General features: G+C 39.8%; 1 protein-coding gene across 1 annotated transcript in view; it reads right to left on the bottom strand.

Moving 5' to 3' along the window:
* Positions 1-20150, bottom strand: part of IL12B (interleukin 12B) — a 37341-nt gene extending 17191 nt beyond the window's left edge. The window contains exons 1-6 of the mRNA XM_040341671.1: positions 19879-20150; positions 10983-11070; positions 9102-9350; positions 8839-8950; positions 7610-7791; positions 2523-2680 (exon numbers count right to left, since the gene is read on the bottom strand). Coding sequence (XP_040197605.1) covers positions 2523-2680; positions 7610-7791; positions 8839-8950; positions 9102-9350; positions 10983-11070; positions 19879-20019 — 930 coding nt within the window. The 5' untranslated portion in view covers positions 20020-20150. The remainder of the gene's footprint in view (positions 1-2522; positions 2681-7609; positions 7792-8838; positions 8951-9101; positions 9351-10982; positions 11071-19878) is intronic.
* Positions 20151-20772: the final 622 nt, after the last annotated feature.

The following is a 20772-nucleotide window of genomic DNA, read 5'->3' as shown; positions in this document are numbered from 1 at the left end:
GTATTTGGGTTATAGCAAGGATTTGTTAAAAAGCTACAGGGAGGGTGGAGGTGTGAGAGTTATTGAGAAGGTTATTGTTAAGCCCTGTACACACGATCTGTTTGTCTGATGAAAACGGACCGATGGACCGTTTTCATCAAACAAACCGATCGTGTGTGGGCCCCGTCGGTTTGTTTTTCATCGGTGAAAAAATACATGTTTTAAAAATTTCCTATGGATAAAAAACTGATTGAAAAAAATTATCGTCTGTGTGGAAGTCCATCGGTCAAAAATCCACGCATGCTCAGAATCAAGTCGACTCATGCTCAGAAGCATCGGGCTTCATTTTTCTCAGCACTTCGTAGTGTTTTATGTCACAGCGTTTGGACACAGGCGAATTTTTGACCGATGGTGTGTAGGCAAGACTGATAAAAGTCAGCTTCATCGGATATCCGACGAAAGAATCCATTGGATTAGATTCCATCAGATATCCGATCGTGTGTACAGGGCTTTAGAGTTAAAAAAAGGACAGAGTTGCAGGGAGGGTTTGTATTGGGGTTACAGTGGGGGCAAGTGTTAAGGGAACAGGGAAGGTAATATTAAGGTTAAAGGGAAAGATATTATTGGGATTTCAGGGAGGGCTAGTGTTACAGTTACAAGGAAAGTTAGTGTTAGGGTTACAGGGAGAGTTAGTGTTATGCTACGTACACACGATCTGTCAATCCGATGAGAACAGTCTGATGGACCATTTTCATCAGACCAAACCGATCGTGTGTGGGCCCCATCAGTTATTTATCCATCGGTTAAAAAATTTGAAAGGATTGAACTTAATTTTTTTCAGCACGTCGTTGTCTTTTACGTCACCGCATTCTGACACGATCGTTTTTTTAACTGATGGTGGGTAGGCACGACTGACCATCAGTCAGCTTCATCGGTTAACTGATGGAAAAATCCATCAGACCGTTCTCATCGGATTGACCGATCGTGTGTACAGGGCATTAGGGTTACAGGGAGGGTTAGCGTTAGAGTTTCGGTGAAGGTTAATGTTAGGGTTACAGGGAAGGTTAGGGTAACAGAAAGAGTTAGTGTTAGGGTTACAGGGACAATTAGTGTTAGGGTTACAGGGAAGGTTAGTGTTAGGGTTTTTGTTAGAGCTACAGGGAAAGTTAATGTTAGAGTTACAGGTAAGGTTAATTTTAGGGTTTTAAGGAGGATTAGTGTAAGTGTTATAGGGAAGGTTAATGTTACGGTTACAGGGAAGGTTAGTGTTAGAGTTACAGGAGGGGTTAATATTTGGGTAACAGTGAGGATTTATTTTAGAGCTACAGGGAAGGTGGATGTGAGAGTTACAGAAAAGGTTAGTGTTCACGGGGGTTTTTTCCCGCAGTTTTCCTATGGGAAACACTGCGAGGGAGATACACATGGCCGGTTTTCTCGACTAAAGTCCTGCTGGCAGTTTTCCTGTCAGGAAAACCAGCCGTGTGTACAGGGGAAAAGGGACTGAGCCGGTTTCCCGGAAATCTTTTGACCGTCGGGAAAACCGATCATGTGTACTAGGTATTACAGTTACAGGGAAGGTTAGTGTAGAGAAGAACATAGGAGGGTTGTAGTTAGGGTTGCAGGGAGGGGTAGGGTTAGAATTACAGGGCAGGTGTTAGGATTTTAGGAGGGGTTACTGTGAGTGGGACTTTAATTTGAGCATTGCTTTCTGTACTGATCTACCAGCACCAAGATGTTATCACTTAAAATAAAACATTGTAGTAAGTGAGCCCTCAGTCGGTATAAGGTGAGCATTTTCTGTACCTATAAATAACCACTAGAATAATTCAAACAGGTTTTCACGGTATGCTAAAGCTAAAAAAAGAACAGCTTTGATGTGCTATTACAATAACATATACAGTATATACGTAACGTACCACAAAACAATGGTTTGACTCTTTCCTGCCCTGACTGTTATAAGTTTCCAGGAAGTTCTGTGCAATCTACATTTCCAAATACCCTTGAGGCACAAGGAAACCGGTAATTTCTGCTACAGAAACACGCTTCTAAACATAACTAAACTTGCTCAGTACATTCTTCTATTTCGTGAAGTGTATAATATTTTACAAAGAAGCATATTTACATTAGTTCTTGGTTTCTTTTTTACTATAGATTTTCTCACTTTATTTCCCATTCAAGTACTCAGCATTTCTGTATTATACGTAGAAGCATTCTATCATATAAAAGGCTGCCACCTGCCTATTTTACAAGCTTGCGTGTAAAAGGGCAATTAAAGTCAGTTAATGGGAGGAAATAATTACAAAAATAGAAAAGGCCATTATTGTTTTGTTGCAATTGCTGTGATTGACAATCTTGACCTATTATCGGTGGTGGATTTATATATTGGGAGCCTATTGGCAATGTAAAGCACCCCCCTATAAACAACCACACCCTAAACCACGCCCTTGTTGTGCTGCTTAATTTTTTATTCTTAAGCACAGTTGCACATTGTACTTAAAAAAATAACCATTTGAATTCTTTTCTTAGAGATAATATCAGCTTACCTCTGTGGTTTTTTCATCCTTTTTTATCTGAACATTGAAGATGAGTGGGAAAAATGAATGGCGGTTACACCAGGTTTTTGGGTACTTCCAGTGTATGGAAACATGTTTGTGATCTTTTGTGTTGTTAATATCTAGTTCTTGAGGGGGATCAGGCTTGGCTGTAAAAAATAATCACATTATGGAAGAGTTAACGAAGGACTCCAATGTCAACAAATCACTAATATAGCTGGCCTCGGGGTATGGATGACCTTGAAATCTAGGCATTGAGATTGCAGCCTAAATGTTTTTGGATAAGGTGGGGGAGAAATGCGACTTCTGTGAGTTATTTTGTTATTTTTGCTGTGGCCATACTCTTTCTGTCTCAGCGACCACAGTTGCTGGAACGAGGAGTTAGAGGAAATTCTTCAACAGGGACCCAGGAAGCAGTAACAACTTTTTTTTAAAATACACTTTTGGCTACAACATTGTAACTTTTTTGATTTCGATTTTCATATACTGATATCGACATTTGAGTATTTTATGATTATTTTTTGAGTATTTCTTTGAGTACTTTTTGGTGAATTTTTCGCACTTTGATGTAAAGATTAATTTTAATACCCATAATATGTAACATATTGTGACATAACATTAAAGCGGGAGTTCACCCATTTAAAAAAAAAAAAAAAATCTCCCCTTAGCTTCCTGCTCGTTCGGTCTAGGGGAATCGGCTATTTATATTAAAATATGTGCAGTACTTACCCGTTTTCGAGCTGCATCTTCTTCCGTCGCTTCCGGGTATGGGTCTTCGGGAGCGGGCGTTCCTTCTTGATTGACATTCTTCCGAGAGGCTTCCGACGGTCGCATCCATCGCGTCACTCGTAGCCGAAAGAAGCCGAACGTCGGTGCGGCTCTATACTGCGCCTGCGCACCGACGTTCGGCTTCTTTCGGAAAATCGTGACGCGATGGATGCGACCGTCGGAAGCCTCTCGGAAACCTGTCAATCAAGAAGGAACGCCCATTCCCGAAGCCCATACCCGGAAGCGACGGAGAGGATGCGTCTCGTAAACGGGTAAGTACTGCACATATTTTAAAATAAATAGCCGATTCCCCTAGTAATAACGAGCAGGAATCTAAGGGGGAAAAGTGCCCTCTAAGGGTGAACCCCCGCTTTAAGGTGGTTAAGGGATGGTATTTTTCATCTCATATGCTTTCAAATGTGAGAAACTAGGGTGCATTTGATACATGTTTTCCAGGTCACCTTGGCTGTGTGGAATCCAAGCTGGGTTTTGCTTCCCATTTTTTTTTCTTTATTTTTACACATAGAAACAGTGTTACAATTATATCATGAAGAGGCTCATACTGTTATATCACAACAATTATATTTCTTGTCCTTATCATAATTAGTACTATTTAAATAGAAGTGAAGCACAGATGCACTTTATATTCTTTGCTTGATATTGCGTTCCTGACTATTGGATTGGATTGTTTTTCATTTTCACGTTATTATTGCACTGGACACGTTTCTTTATATATATATATATATATATATATATATATATATATATATATATATATATATATATATATATATATATATATATATATATATTGTTATATATATTTTTTTATATATTGACATTTCTTGATTGATTTTTTTTTTTTTTTTTTTTAATTCCTTGGTGAATTATATGGGACATTTTTCACTGCAGTCATTTATGGATTGAAATTTTTTTCACTTTTATGCATGGATTGGAATTTTATTATTTATATTTCTTCCACTTTTTGATGTTTTTTTTCACTTTTATGGATATTATTCATTTATTGCACTATTGGTTTGAGCTCATTTGCATATTTTCACTATATATGTTTATGAAGATAGCTACTGCTTGTTAATTTTATCTGAACGATTCCAGATCACTCGCTATTAATATTGTGCGGGTCACTGGCACATTTGTCTTTTTTATCATCATTTATCCATTCTTATTACTCTCCACATTACTCAGTTAATGTTGGGTGGGTATATGATTTTATTCAAGAGTGGAACATATTTTACACAGGAACCAGTGGAGCACATTTTCCTGACAACTTATTCACATTATGGAAATCGTTATTGATATTTAGTTTTAATTAGATCCTGTTGCAAGCGCCATTACACCCCCCCCCCCCTTGTCACTATTTGCTGTTTTTCATAGTCATTATCTAATCTTGAAGAATAATTCAACTATCTTCTAATAACAATCTATAACTAAATAAACACCATTTCTCTTTTTCCTTTCCAAGATTGAGTCTTGGTTTTGCCTCTACAGGCAGATAGCTACACAGAAAAACAAAATAAAGAGGAAAAAAAGAGGGGAAGGAAAAAAAATGCTTCCCATTTTTGACCAGCAGCGGGTAGGTTAAATAAAGGACCGTTGAACAAGAGTGCTCTGGCCTGGGACTCAGGAAAACTGCCTCAGAGAGCTGTGTGTGGAAATTTATTTTTGTAGGTGACTGAGAGAAGCCCTTCACCTGACAGGGAGGAACCTGTACTGTTTAGTTAGTGCCTGGATGGCAAAGATTAATTTACTGTTTTATTTTGTTTGTCTTGTGTGAAATCTTTTAAAATAAAACTTACTTGGATGCTATGAGTAAGCATCGGTTATCGATGTGAAATGCGTCAGCTCTGTTACCCCACTGCTTGCGTTTTTTTTTTTGCTGTTGTAGTTTTCGTTTTACTGGAATAAAAGGCACCATTTTTTACACTTTATTGGAGTGCGGCTGTCCATCATCTCCTCCCTCTTATTTATACTTGGATTGCTTTATTCCAGGAAAGTTAATCTCCACTTGAGCTACCCCCCACACAAGGTGGAGAATGCAGGTAACTTCCTGATTAAGTGGAAAGATTGATTATGTGATAAGAGCCTTGCTGCCCACCACTGCAATCCAGCAGGAAACCAATTGCTAGTTAGCAGAGAATCAGCGACAGTTTGATGGAGAGGAATTGCCAGTTTACAGAGGCCCAGTAAGCAAACTGAGAGCTCCACAAGTGGTGGCCCAACACCTCATGGAGTTAAAGAGGGGCTCATGAATGGTGGAACAGAAAATGGTGGTGTGCCAGCTATTACCTGCAAAAGATGATACCTGCAGTAAAGTGGTGTGGCTGAATTGGGGCCTTGGAATCCTAGGCATTTTATTTGCAATGTTGCCATCACTGAAGTCCTGACCTGACGAAAATTCAGTTATGATTAAGTGGAATTCTGAGAAGGCATTTCAGATGTTGAAGCTCTTTGTGCCAAACCAGTGCTCGTGACCCCTGATCTCACATAGACGTTTGTGGTACAGACAGATGCCTTTGATGTGGGATTGGGTGCTGCACTGTCCTAAATGAAAGATGGAGGGGAGCACCCTGTGGTCTACCTTAGCAGAAAGCTTAATAGACAGGAGAACATTTTTGCCACTGTTGAGAAGGAATGTTTAGCTATTAAATGCATTACCTGTTTGGCTACAAAAGCATTTAAGTCTATGGTGGAACATAGAGGAGGAAATGCTGAGGATATTGAAGATGCCCTTTCTTGTGCCAATTCCCTTCTTGAGACAGTTGCTCAGCTGCAGCGGCTTGAGCAGAGGGAGGGATATGTGACATAATAAGGGACAGTATTTTTCACCTCACAAGTTTTTGTTTGTGGGAAACTAAGGTAGAATCTGGTCCATGTTTTCCAGGTTGGGCTTTGCTGCCCATTTTTGATTAGCAGCAGGTGGAATAAATAAGGAACGGCTGAAACAAGGGGGTGCTCTGGCCTGGGCCACAGGGATACTATTTGAAAGAGCTATGTGTGGAAATTGCTTTGTAAGAGAAAGAAAGGGCTTGCAAAACTTTTTTTTTGTAGGTGACAGAGTGAAGACCTAAACCTGTCAGAGAGGAATCTGAACTGTTTTGCTAGTGCCTGGATGGCAAGGATTTTTATTGTCAGCGTTTCAATGGAGATCATCACATCATTCTCAAGACATGTATCTTGAGAAAGATGGCCTGAGCTCCGAAACTAGACTTCAGTGCCAGGGTGTTTGCTTTATGCTTGCTAACAGAGCAGCGGGGAGAGAAAGGAAAGTAAGTATAAGCTACTGGGGGTGAGGTAATGAAAGTGAACCTGTTGCCTTGCCCTGTATAGACAAAGCACAGGCCCGCTTTAAAACCTTTGTATATAATAAAAAAAAAAAGGAACAGGTTGTGACAATTCAAGCAATACTATTTTATTATATTGCAGTTTACCAATCAATAGATGTGATGGGTGCATTTGTTAATTTTTTAGGCTTTCTTTCTTCTATTTTCATCTAGTCATCCAGCCAGTAAGTCTGTTGTTTTTCAACAGAACAAGCTCTTTTGCAAATATAGCGGTTACAGTGATGAGCCAAACCATTTACCACTGACAGGGGTGCTTACAATGGTTAGCTTTTATTTATATGTAACCTTTATCCCACAAACAACACAACTTTTTTTTTGTAACTGCTTATAAAGTGTTAACTTCAATTTGTCAGTGTATCTAAACCTTCTAGTACATCTAACTCTCCACTCCCTCCAGACCAACAATGCTGCTGTCCAAATTTGCTCCTTCATTCAGAGTGGGGGAACTCTAATACAGGAAGTGTGTTATTGGCCAGATCACCAGGCGAAAATAGAGGGGAATATTTTAAAAAAGGAAACAAATGCAGCCACCATATCTTTTGATTGGTAAGCTGCAATATCTACAATTTTTGGTATTGGGTTTATTACCACAGTGACAACTAAAAGCCAAAAGTTAATAAAAGGACCTTTCATTACCTGTACCTAACACATAACCCATAAACCCACCCACAAGCATTATGACCTTGTCAGCAAAGAATACCAACAACATAACAGTATAGTGAGGGATGCTTGTTCTTGCCATGGGTCCAGAAGTCTTGGTCCATATTACAATACTTGAGGGCATCTATTAATTTAAGGTTTTTGCAGAAACATATATAATAAAATAATGACCCAACCCCTACCATCCTAAACCTGGGTGAGCCACAGAATAGCATCCAAAGCCACCATTGAGCGTCTCTGCTCTATAACCTTTGGTCAGAGAAAACGATTTTAACTGAAAATACTTACTGATTTCCCTTAGCATGAAAGCCAATGTATAATTCTCGTATTTATGTTGTTGAATTACATGCAGATCAACCGTGATGCTTTGTTCCTCTTCTTCATAAATGCAGGATTGGGTATCGCGGCACTCCACACTGTATTGACCTTTATTTTTTACAGGCTCATCGCAGGATATGCTGTCATTATCACTGTATAATACACATTTGAGTTAGTATAATATAGATGTCAGGCTGCCAAGTGTGGGCTGCCATGTGTGGACATACAATGACTAAAAGCCTATAGACTATACATTTTTGCCATATTTTATAATAACTCCAGCTAAAATGTTTTGATTAGCTTTGGATAGACTTGAGATGAGTTAATACCTTAGGACCCCACTGGGAAAATGTAACCTCCCTTACTGTAACTTTGACACTAGGAGAAGAAATGAGGAGCCAAAATGACTATGGCCTAGGGCGGCCTAAGGCGGCAGGGGGGCACAAATCCTCTTTAAATCATGTTCAGTAATACATTTTCATGTATAAGAATTCAGGTTATTTACTTTCTCTGTATATTTTGTGCTTTTTTCCCTTTTACTAGTTTTTGTAATGCAATGATCAGAGCTTGGATATACAGTTTAATGCAGCCATTCTCAACCGGGGTTTCGTGGAACCCTTAGGTTCCTCCAGAGGTTGCTAGGGGTTTCTTAAGCTGTGGCTGATGAACCACCTATTTGATGATGCCTACAGAGTTCAAGGTTCAGCACCACTTAGCAAATACAGCAGTATGACACCAAATATCTATTTAGCTGTCTTTAAGGGTGGCATTCTGAGCACCACTTTAAGGGGGAAATTCTTCCTATTGACTACCAATATAAGGGGCATTGTTCCTATTGAGCCCCGGTGAATTGGTTTTAGTAAAGGTTCCTAAGGGTTTCTCGAGACATGAAACTTATGTTTGGGGTTCCTCTAGGGTTAAAAGGTTGAGAAAGCTTAGTTTAATGTAATGTGATATATATTTTATTGTATGTTTATTATATGTTTAATTTATGTTATTCATTTTACTTCTATTTTTCAGTACTGCTGCTACAAATTTAAGTGGTGTTTTCTGTTCTTGGAGTGTAGAAATAGTTTATACTTTTCCTAATTAAAAAAAATATAGATTTTGAGTTCCTCACATTCCAGATAACAGATCCTAAACCCATATTCATAAATATTTAATACAATTTTAATATTTGACCTTCATAGGTGACTTACCCTCTATGAGCTTTAAAGAAAAATTCGATATTGCTGTCATCTGTTGAATTCCAGAAACAACTAAAGTTGCCACTGTAGTTTTTTACTGAACATTTCAATATTTCTCCCGACTCTAATAAAAAACAGCAGAAACCAAAACAAATTCATAATTGTTAACTGTTATTCAAAACGTAATGAAAACTGCGACAGTAAAGGTCAAGTAAGTAAATATGAATGCATGATTTACGAAACAGGATTAAAACAGCTATTCGCAATATACTTACTTGACAATATCTTCTTGCGTTGCTCTAAGTTTTCCTCATGTAATAGAATGACTTTATAATCCAGAATGAGTCCTTTATCTGAGTGACAAGTAAAATTCCCAACGTCAGCATGTTCCGTCACTGTCAGCTTTAGTATCCCATTGTCGGATCGTTGCTTTCGGGTTTTCTTCTTCCAATGGACAGTTTGATGGTCCTGAGTGCGGCACTTTACATTTACTGATGGATTCTCAGCAACATCTACTACCATTGCTGAATGGAGAATAATGGAAAAAAATGGAGACTAATAAGCAAAACGAAGGTATCTCAGGGTAATAAAACAAGACATGTTCAATTTCTTTCTCTTGTTTTTCTTTCTCTACCATAACATTAATCTACTTGAAAATAAAAAGCTTAACCAATGAAGAAATCACAGGGAAGGCTTTATTATAAGGTTACCAGCTAAGTGCCGTCAACTCTAATCTTAAAGCAGGACCAAATTGTACCTAAGCACCACAAAATGAAAACACTTATTAATCATTTTATAATATAATAAGCAAACTCACCCACCCATCCATGTCTTTGTGCTTTATGCTTTATTGTGTTAAGAAGTCACTTTGAAAAACACCTCCTAGGATTTCTAGCCACAGATACACTATATTAACATTCATAACATCATTAGGACACAGTGGATTATTGAGGACAATAAAATATATTTTTGGAGCAGGAGGGGAGGGGCGGGCACTAACACAGGAGCAGACAGGCAGGGAGGGGAGGGGGGAGAGGATGGAGGAGAGCACAGAGGAGGACAAAGGAGCTGGAGCTGATGGAGGCACGTAAACTGACCACGTATCAGGGCTTAGCAGCCACCATACACCATGGTCAGTTTACAGGGGGAGGGTAAAGCCAGGCAGATCAGCCAGGTATTACAGGTGATACAGGGGCCAAATTACACAGCACGAGCACTGTGCTGTATAATATGCTTTCAAGGAGCAGGATCCTTTTTTTTTTACAAACACTAGGTTTGTCCGCATACCATATCAATATTCTGTGGTTAAATAAATAGTGACACCTGATCCAGAAGGTTCTATGATCTTCCACAAACCATACTTACCTCTTTTTTTATCCAGCTATGCCTGACATTTCTATGCCCTGATGAAGAACTTATGAAATTAATAGAATTTTTAATGGATAGCGTGAACAATAAACTATATCTGGACTTCGGAACTTGTTTGCTGCTCCTATTTTTAAAATGTTTTGTTTCAATAGCTTAACAGTGCCCATTGCATGCCAGAGAGCTGCCTCTTGAATAAAATCCTGCTTCAGAAGACAGCAGAAATCCATATTCTTTACCTGATCCTGTCAGATAGTATTGATCACAACATGCTTGGATGCACTGAGGTTGATTTACTAAAGGCAAATAGGCTGTTCATTTTGCAAGAGAAGTTGGATTTTGCAAAGGAATTTGCCTCAGAGCTTAGTAAATGTGGTGAAGTTTCACTTTGCAATAAATACCCAATCATGTGCAAATGACATTTTAAAGAAAATAGCATTTTTGCTTGCTTGTGATTGGATGATGGAAGTCAGCAAAACTTCAACTCATTCACTAAGCTCTGGGTCAAATTCCCTTGCCACATGAACAGTCTATTTGACTTTAGTAAATCAAACCCACTTTCTCTGCAGCAGTGTCCTCCAGACTGTGTAAATAAAATGTTGGCAACTATGCCAAGAGCACCCAGCATCATCAAACAAACATTGAGTCTGATCTGAGCTGGAGCTTAGAGCTCCTCTCCAAGAAGCAAATACCTGATAGGTTAAGGTGGGCCGCTCCCTCACTCCCCCCCCCCCCCTTTTAGACTAAATACATCAGGCCCCTGAGGTGGTAAAAACATAAATCACACTTACTGTTTTTCTTGACCTGCAGGTCCCAAGCTCCATGCAGTGGATCCAGGTATAGCAAGATGAACATTAGAGTCATCGGTAGAAGCATCATCTGAAAGTCAAAATGTTTTATGATTTGTTGTGATTGCTGAGCTGGTAATTAACTTTCTAATTCAATAGGAAGGAATAAAACAACTAAAGAATGAGGAACAATTTATCACAACATTTTTTCAAGAAGATTTAATTTAGCCTCACCTAACTTGGAAACTCCATCTCATGTTAATGGGCTGGCTAAAAAGTAAGTGCTTGTAAAAGCTTTCTGTACACACTACCTACTGGCATGCAAACAGAAGCCTGTATATAAAAGGCCTAACTGCATGCCAGCAATGTGTGGGATTATAAGGTCAGTCATAAATCTACAAGAGTACCCACCCGAACAATGTTTCCTCTGCTGGTGGTCGGCCACCAACTGCGTGCCTCCACAGACATTACACACAGAGATTCTGACTTGAACCATTCAAAAATATTTATAGTATTTCTCTATGGCATAGCAAATACTGTATTTATAGGTGTATAACACTCACTTTTTCATCCTGCAAATCAGTTGCAAATAGTGTGCGTGTTATAAGCCAATACTGCAATTTGGGCTTCCTCTGAGAGAATGGGGAGGAGGGCGGGACGAGCGCCGTCAGATTATATACAGCGAGAATCTCCTGTTTACTCAGCAGCCTCTCTAATAGAAAGTCCTGTCTCCTGGGCGAGCATTGGACCAGTGTTTTGTCTATCTATCATGTATTAAAGAGGGTGCCAAGTAAACAGGAAATTCTCGCTGTATGTAATCTGACGGAGCTCATACCGCCCCCCTCCCTGAGATGGGCATTAATCAGGCTGCATTCATGGAAATGGGGAGGCTGCAGATGGGCCTTAATCAAGCTGCATTGATGGGCAATTGTGAGACTACAGAAGGGCATTAATCAAGCTGCATTGATGGGCAATTGTGAGACTACGGATGGACAATTGTGAAGCTGCAGATGGGCATTGATCAAGCTGCATTGATGGGCAATTTTGAGGCTGCAGATGGGAATTGATCAGGCTGCATTGATGGGCACTGACCCTTATTTTGCTTCAAAGTTCTTTATTTAAAATGTAAGTTTTTTTCCTGAAACGTTCCTTTTAAAATTTAAGTGCGTGTTATACGCTGGCGCGTGTTATACGCCTATAAATACGGTGTCTACTTTTAGAGTGCAGGCCAAGAGAGATATACAACCCTGCACTGGACATGAGGGCGACAAAGTAGGGCTCACTGCCGCATTGGGAGGGAGCACTCTCTACTCTGGAAGTGGAGAATCATATAAATAAATTGCTTTTATTATCCCCTAGGTCTAAATGAGTAGTTAACCAATGCAGTGTGGGCACAGCCCTACTGTCAGGGAGGAGTTTTAGGTTTACTGGAGGTAGGCTTTAAAGGTTTCTGCTTGCTAGGTAATATTTACTTGTAACATTGCATCATTTATGGGAGGGTTTTCTGGACATAGTTGAATTCTAGCAATTCATATATAGTGAGGACACTTTGTGTAAGTAAACCTGTATGCGGGTGCGTAGTAGGGGATTGCTGTAGCTGTACTATGTGTCCTTTGTTTTTGTTTTCTTAATGTTTTGATTGTTGTACTGTTTTTCTATGTTGCCCTGCAGAGCTGATGTCTTCTGAGTTGTTATGTATTAACTCTGTCGCCCAGGTTTTCCTGGGCTTTTTGGGTGGTACCACCCTCTGCTGAGGCAACTGTATATATATAAAGTGATCTCCCTCTAGACATAGGTCAATCTACGCAGCAGGAAGGGAACAGAAGCTGTGCTTGTATGCAATTGCTTCCTTGCTTGATACCATCCCTTGGTGGAAACCCAGTTGGGGTTCCAGAGATATGAATTTGTTCTATTTGCAAGGTATGACTACCTCAATGGGCAGGGACACTCAGAAGGCACTTTGTGTTAGGAATAGATGGAAGAAGCAATTGTTTAATTATACCTGAACAACTTTGGAAAATAAATGTTGTGTACATCTTCGTCTGGTCCAAAGTTATATTAGAAGAAGGGGTGTATGCATGCATGGCATATCACACATACTGTATGGTTCACACCAGGGGACAAGACAGAACACGAAAAGATACATTACATATGTATAAAGTGCAGTAACTAGTAAAGGCCTTTGCTAGTGACTACAGTACTAGTGTCTAGGTGCAATTAGCAGCCAGTTGGGAAATGCAGATGACTTGGCATAGCTCCCAGTAGTGAAGGAGATGGTAAGCTTAGGCACCTTTCCTAGCAAAGGAAACCCCAATCTGGGTCTGACTCACGGTACGGGCATCGTAGGGACCCAGTCTGTATGTCGTGGAAGATGGAGTGGGATTCAAGCTTAACATACGGATCAGTGTCATTGGAATGGAGTGACAGGTAACTGGGCTGGTGGAGTCTGGTGCATACTCCGTGACACTGGCACAGAAATGCTGCACGAAAGAGAGAAGTGCAATAGGAACTGTTATCCATAGCGTACAGAGTATAAAGAATTAAAGAACTGTGCCACAGACTTCAAGGAGTTTGCCTGTGTGGAGAAGTGCCGCTATTATGGGGAGTGCTGCCTTAAACGCCATACCTGTGTAGGCATGTGCCTTTGTCAGACTTTAGGGGAACTAGCGAACACTGCTCCCCGTCCCCACATGGGCACTACCTGCACACCTAATGATCAAATTGTCTGTAAGGGTGACATTTGTCCCACTGACCAGTGATGTGAGTGTCATTCTTCACACTGACCCCCAATATATTGGATTGTTCTATGCCACACCACATTCCTTATTCTTACTGTATATTCATTATTATGCCTACAACTTACTGATCGTGCAAATGTATTGTAAATTCTAAATTTAATGGACAAGTTTACAAGTTCAGTAAACTCCTTATCCCTCTTCCCTGTTTACCCTTTTTACAATACGTTGAGTCATGCCCACTACAGGTACATACATGTCTCCTCTGACACCATCAGCCTTCCACTATTTCTGAACACTGGCCAGGAAAATGCTAGTTCCTGCGCATTAATGTCCCATAGCCTTAAAAATGGGACCTGCAGTACAGGTAAATCCCATTTAAGCCTATTGGATGTAAATGGGCAGGCGGGTAGCTGAGAACTACATGCCTGTAATTTTTACCCCCATATTTAGAACCAAAAATAAAAAAATAGTAAGTAAGAAAAAGAAGGTGGCAAAGCAGGTGATTTGCCCAAATAGCAAGGAATCAGAAGTAAACCAAAGTAACTGAACCTAACTTGTTCCTATGCAGTTTGTCATCCCTCCCTATGGCAGCTCTCAGTACACAATGGCTGCTTTGAGCCTCCCTACCTTCTACAATGAGTGAATTAGCTCATAGAAAATTGGTTGTTTACATGTAAAGGGTCTGCAGGTGAGTCATCTGTACACAACAATAGGGCAGAGCTGGGCAGAATAAGTAGCAGCACTTCACATTTAGATATCAGGACACAGCACAGGACTAAAACTTCAAGGGACAAGGGAATTTAAACTGGGATAGTTGGCAAGTATGAGGCAGCTGCTTTGGGCCCCGCAACATTGACAGGGCCCAGGGCAGCTTCCCCTTTTGCCCTGACTTAAAGACGGCACTGTTCACACCCACATATTATCTATGTCAGTCCACCACCAACTGTTGCTTAAGGTACTGTCACAGTGAGGAGCACACTTTGCAGTTGTTCCATCTATGCAAGGAGATGTCTAGATAATTTTTCATCCAATCATATGTTATTATTAAATCGGCACATGCTTTTATTTCATTGAACGTTTTAATTATTTGACTGTTTGTCCTTTCAAGACTGTCCTGATTAGCGCTTTCAATTGTGGTTGCTCCTGAAAGTTTACACTCATACAATCACACTGCATCATGCAGCCATCCCCAAGCAGCATTTTTTAAAATGTTTATGCCGCGTACACCCGGTCGTTTTTTGTGATGAAAAAAAAACGACATTTTTAAAAACGTCATTTAAAATGACCGTGTGTGGGGAAAACGTTGTTTTATGTCTTCTGAAAAACAAAAACAAAAAATTCGAGCATGCTTCAATTTTTTATGTCGTTTTTCAAAACGTTGTTTTTTGGGTCATACAAAATGACCGTGTGTAGGCTAAAACGACGTTTAAAACAATGTTTTTAAACCCGCGCATGCTCAGAAGCAAGTTATGACGCGAGCTTGAATGGAACAGAGTGCCGCCGTACGTGCTGAACATAACCGCGCTTTGCTAGAGCATTTTTAAAAAACGATGGTCTGTAGGCGACGTCGTTATTTAAAATTAAGTTTGAAAAACTTTGTTTATTTTCATCACAAAAAACGACCATGTGTACGTGGCATTAGCCATGTACATGATTATTGTGGCTAGATGGTGCATTCTGACACTTGGCATTCCAAACAGACGGGTTGCAGGAATGGTTCACGCTAATCAATAAGCTAGTGAATATGGAGCGACTGATACATATTATGCAAGATAAGCTGTCCAAGTGACATGGTATGCATTGGTTACACTATAAAACCAATGTTTAATACAGGGGCATAATGCATTCCTTCCCTTGAGTGGTCTGCTGGATGCTTTCTTGCAGGACCATTGTATATCTACTACAGTGTCGTGACCACGCTGTATGTGGACCGCTTCAAACTTGAAAGTGTGAGCATTGCCCTGATAAAAAAATAAGAAATCATCTTTATGCCTCAAATCATGTCCCCCACCCCACGCATGTGTCCCACTCCCTAATTGCCCCTTCCTCATCAAACTTATAACCCCCAACTCATACCCCTTAACTCCTTTGTTGCTTGTAATTTTACATAAAAATTGAATAAAAACATAAAAAATATTATAAAGTCTTGTAAGATATTTAATGAAATGGTGGTTTAAAATAGGGCCAGAGAACCCAAACAAACCCATAAAATGTCCCTTTAACAGCTGTTAACTAGGACATGCTAGTGTTTGCAGATGTGACAACATTATAACCTGACTCACTGCTGTGTCAGTCTTCCAAGAATGTGGTGATCTTTATTTTTATATAACTTAATAGTGTAATTGTTTTCCTCTCCACGTGCTGGAATGCTGACTTTCTGCAACAATTTCAATGTGCAAAACAATTCGACATTGTGCGCAGGGCCTAACGTTTACTTGGGTGTGATAACAAGCTTCTGTGGGACTATTCTTGCCTGTGCGTTGGAGGAACATGTGATAAAAACACGCTAACGTACGTTACCATGAAGCATAGCAAAGAGCCTGCCCTATTGAGTATGCCTTGCATTGTCATTTATTGTGAATGACACCCCAGTGCATGGTTTATCCAAAAGCCCTCTGATTGGCCCTCCTTATCCAGCTGGTCATAGTTCAAAAGCCATGCAGTGCATTATGGTTTTAAAAAAATTATCCCGTGTGAATCCATGCAAAAAAACTTACAGGGTTCTTTCCACCCAACAGAAGCCTGTAGTGACAATCCTGCAGGATCTCACAGTTTTTTAAACAGATATATTTTTTGATTTTCATTTAAAGACAATACAATATAAATAAAGTGGTAGGCTAGCATTTACTTTTTGCAGTCAAGCATAGGTGTGCGCAGCCTATTGCATTAAGGTGTGCACACTAAAGTTCAAACACATGTATGTATTTATACACACACAGTCACACACACACACACATAGTCTTACTTGCGGGACACTCTGACCCGCCGGTACATGATCTCATTGCCTGCAAATTCAGAGAGAGAGAGAAATGCTTCCACACTTCCCCTTAAGGCAGAGTCGCTAAGTGGGAGATCTCTCCCACCTTCCCACTGGCACACAGAGCAATTATGGTAATGCAAATGGGGTGATTATAGTGTGCCTAGGCACATCTGGCACACCCTGTGCACACGCCTATGCAGTCAAGTATTAGGAGAGACCCTTCCCTGTTAGTATGATAATATTTTTTGCATAGAAATAAACAGGGGTGTCAAACTCAATTTCATTGTGGGCCGCATCAGCATTATGATTGCCCTCAAAAGGGCCGGTTGTATCCGTAAGACTAGATGTCCAGCGCATCCCCTCCCCTTTACAATAGATGTCAAGAGCCACCCCACCATCAGAAGTTGAGTCCCCCACTCTCCCTTACATCACAGTGCACCCCCTTTCCTTATGCTGCTGCTGTGAAGAAGCTAGATGCATTGCTTGAAAGCAGAAAGTAAGGGTCTGGAGTAAGACCAGAGGAGGGCTGGAGCGAGGTGCGAGGGCCACATGAAATGGCATGGAGGGACACCTGTGAAATAAAGGATCTGCAACAAGTGTTTGATCTCCCCCTGGTAGTTGATCAAAGCAACTACAGTTCAGAAGCTGAAACCTTTCTAACAGATAGCTTTATATGTCCAATTTACAGGCAATTGTGATTAACACTGTTGTCCAAATGTAGAGACCTTAATTGATCGTATATATGTTGGTAGCATTTTTGGAATAGTATACATGCTTCATACATATAATATATATGTGGTGTTTCTTTGATTTGTTTTGGCATCAAGGTCTTCCTATGACACACCAATATCCTAATGGCGGGCCTGTGGCCCTGGTGTACTTGCATATTGACCTGAATATTTATTCAGAGTAAGAGTGGTCTCTCAGATCCAATGTAATCATGTGAATTGAAAAATGAATTTAACAGGGTTATTCAGCCCTGTTGTTTATTGTTTTCTAATGTGTATTTTTCTGTTTGCAGTATCCTGTACAAAAAAGTATAAAGTCTCCTGATGAAGCCATATTCTGGCGAAATATGTCGAGCAAATATTGTTGTACAGTACATTTTGATTGCATTTGACTTTTCATTTTCGTAAAAAAATTTTTTTTTTTTGAGAAGATTGTAATATCTTCTTTTAACCGCACCATAGCACCACTCAGCATCAGATTCTGGATAGTAAGGTGATGTGGTTGAACATGAAGACAGATTGTATTACTTGTCATTTTTGTTCAGGTAATGGCCCGGTTAACTGATTCATTTTTCTCACCTTCATATTTAATTATTTTAGTAAAATCTAGTCCTAGAAGTTCCTACTTGTGGCAACAAGGGGTTCTGCTTTATATACAGAACTACTTTTCAACTATACAGACCCCCTTGAAAAAAAAAAAAAAAAAAATCAAAGATGGGTTTATGTTTACCAAACTTTAAAGAGCCACCTGACTCCTCTCAACATAACATACACCCCATTCGCCTTACAGTTCTCTTGCAAGTGTCCAAAGGTGGCCAGGAAAAAAAAACCACAATAAAAAAAAGTTTATCAATTTGTAAATTCTGATACTTGGTACTGTCCCTTCTTACCCTGCTGCCCCAGTCACCAGCCACAAATCCTTTATTGGAATTGCAGACCTGGTTTTACCATCATGTAATTCTGCCAGGGGAAAGACCTGCATACTTTTGTTGCTATTTTGTCACACAAAGCTGCTCTATGGAAACAGTCTCACCAATTGTTATTAGTATAGATCTTTATAATATACCAAAGAGCTGAATTCTATTAGAAACTACTGTATATATCGGCGTATAACACGCACAGGCGTATAAAACGCACCCTAACTTTAAGAGTTAAGTTTCAGGAAAAAACTTTCCTCAGCCCCCTGCATATAACACGCAGGCACAGTTTACCCTCTATTTTTAGGGTAAAAAAGTGAGTGTTATACGCCAATAAATACAGTATATACTGAGAGTTGCTAAAACAAAGTCAATGTATAACAAAATTTGTTAAAACCAAGTTATACAAAATGGGTTAAAAACAATAGAGGAGTTCTGTACTTGGGCAGGAGGAGACTGATTGGAATTTACAGACACAAGTTCCCCATCAGGTCTACTCCCCTTGTGATTGACAGTGGGCAGATCTTTAGTTAACAGAAAGCCTGCCATTGGCCAATGAATCTGCCCACTGCCTGCTGTCAATTACAATAAGGTGCAGACCTGATGGAGAACTTGCGTCTCAACTTCTCCACCAGGCTCCACCCACTTAAGCACCATTGGTTGTTAAGAGGATGTCAGCTTTGAAGCCGACAGCATCCTTAACAACAAGTAATAAGGGGGGGGGGGGTGTAGCAGTGGCAAGTATGCCACTTTTCTACACTACAGACAAGGACAGGCACTCTGCCTGTCTCTGAATGCCAATTAAGTTTAGGTCTTAAATACCTCCAGTTTTGTTATCTATGAACTGGGGGTAATTATTTTTGAATTTGGTGCATTAATAGCACCACCTTGTACAAGTGGCGCTATTAAGAACTACCTGATTCCGCTGCATTTGTAAAGTTACTAAAACGGGTGATAGAGACTTTTGTAATTTTTGGCACAGGCTGTTTTAAAGGGACATAATGCCAAAAAACAGTCCTTATTTCTTTATTGAGTTCCCCTCCAGTGTCTTCACTGAGGTGAAATCACAACCATTGTTATCAAACTATAAACTTCTAGCTCAATAAACTACAGAACACTTCTGGAGATGAGGATAGGGGGAAGTATTCTGTAGTCCTAATACACTCCCTGTCTCAGGCTGGTATAGCTTGTCCTCCAATGACACAATACAGTGAGAAGGTGTTGTCACCCTAGGACAGGAAATTTGTTACTGGCAAGCTCCCTTGGTGTAAAAAAAAGGAAACAAATGTCTGGAAACAAAAATGGAGCCACTGCATCTAAAGACAAAATTTAATTTTCTAAGATGCAATTTAAGGTAGAACTGACAGTTAAAATAAAAAGCAAATGAGGACAAAAAAAGCAGCTAGTAAAATAAGGGATATAACACATTTTCCTTTAGAAAAGACACACAGAACGGCCCTACAACTAATTAAAGTATACCCATGCTATAAATGTAGTAAAATGCTATAAACAAAACAATACCCTGAGGCATCTTACTTTTGCGTTTGTCGCTGGAACAGAGTCTGAAGCTGCTGCGATGATGATGATGATGTGAGTACCTTTGCTTCCTTGTTTCAGCCAAATATCACAATCTGTAAACTGCAGAGGATACCGGGTTATATAGAAGTATGAGAACATCTAATGATGTCACTGGTAATGCCCCGATCCTAGAGGAAGCTGAAAGGTCTCATATTTATTTTATTTTTCTAAAGCGGCTTAATGGTTTCCTCTTCCTCTTTCATTATGTGTGAAGTGGAAGAACATGATATACTGTACAGATATGTCACTCATTTTAGTGTACCTTGCCTTCCTATACCTGTCCAGTAGGACATTCAAATAGAAAGATACAAGGGAATTTTAGACAAAACTAATTTAGCTTGTGTGGGTGGCATTATGTAGTTTCTGTTATTCTCTTTAAAAAAAAAAAATGAAAAGAAGGAAACTTCCCCAACTAGGATAAAAACACACACTAAAAGTAGAAAAAGGTATACCAGGCAATTGTTTGAATTCCCTTTTTTTTATTATTATTATTATTTATTATATATTTTCTTATTTATAATTATTGAAAAAAACCCTCATAAAAAATCAGCTTTTATTGAATTTCTTACTTTCAGTTTATGGTTTCTTTGCTGCTTTCCACAGTACCTCCTTTCACCCACTAGATGTCCTCAGGTTGCATGACAGCCAGCGTGATTCGGCTCACTTTGTCTGTGCCCAGGCTGTCAAGGGCCTACACAACATCACATAGGCTAGGCTCAGAATATTACTGCCCTGGCCATGGTTGGTGGTCCTTACTGCTGTACTGAACAGCACTCATGTAATATGTGAACCCTGCACAGTGATGCCCCTAGCCAATGCTGTATCTTGGCCAACAAGGCCCATGCCTAGGGC

The sequence above is a fragment of the Rana temporaria genome, chromosome 3 (genome assembly GCF_905171775.1).
Source record: "Rana temporaria chromosome 3, aRanTem1.1, whole genome shotgun sequence".
NCBI lineage: Eukaryota > Metazoa > Chordata > Amphibia > Anura > Ranidae > Rana > Rana temporaria.
This window is presented reverse-complemented; position numbering and strand designations above follow the sequence as displayed.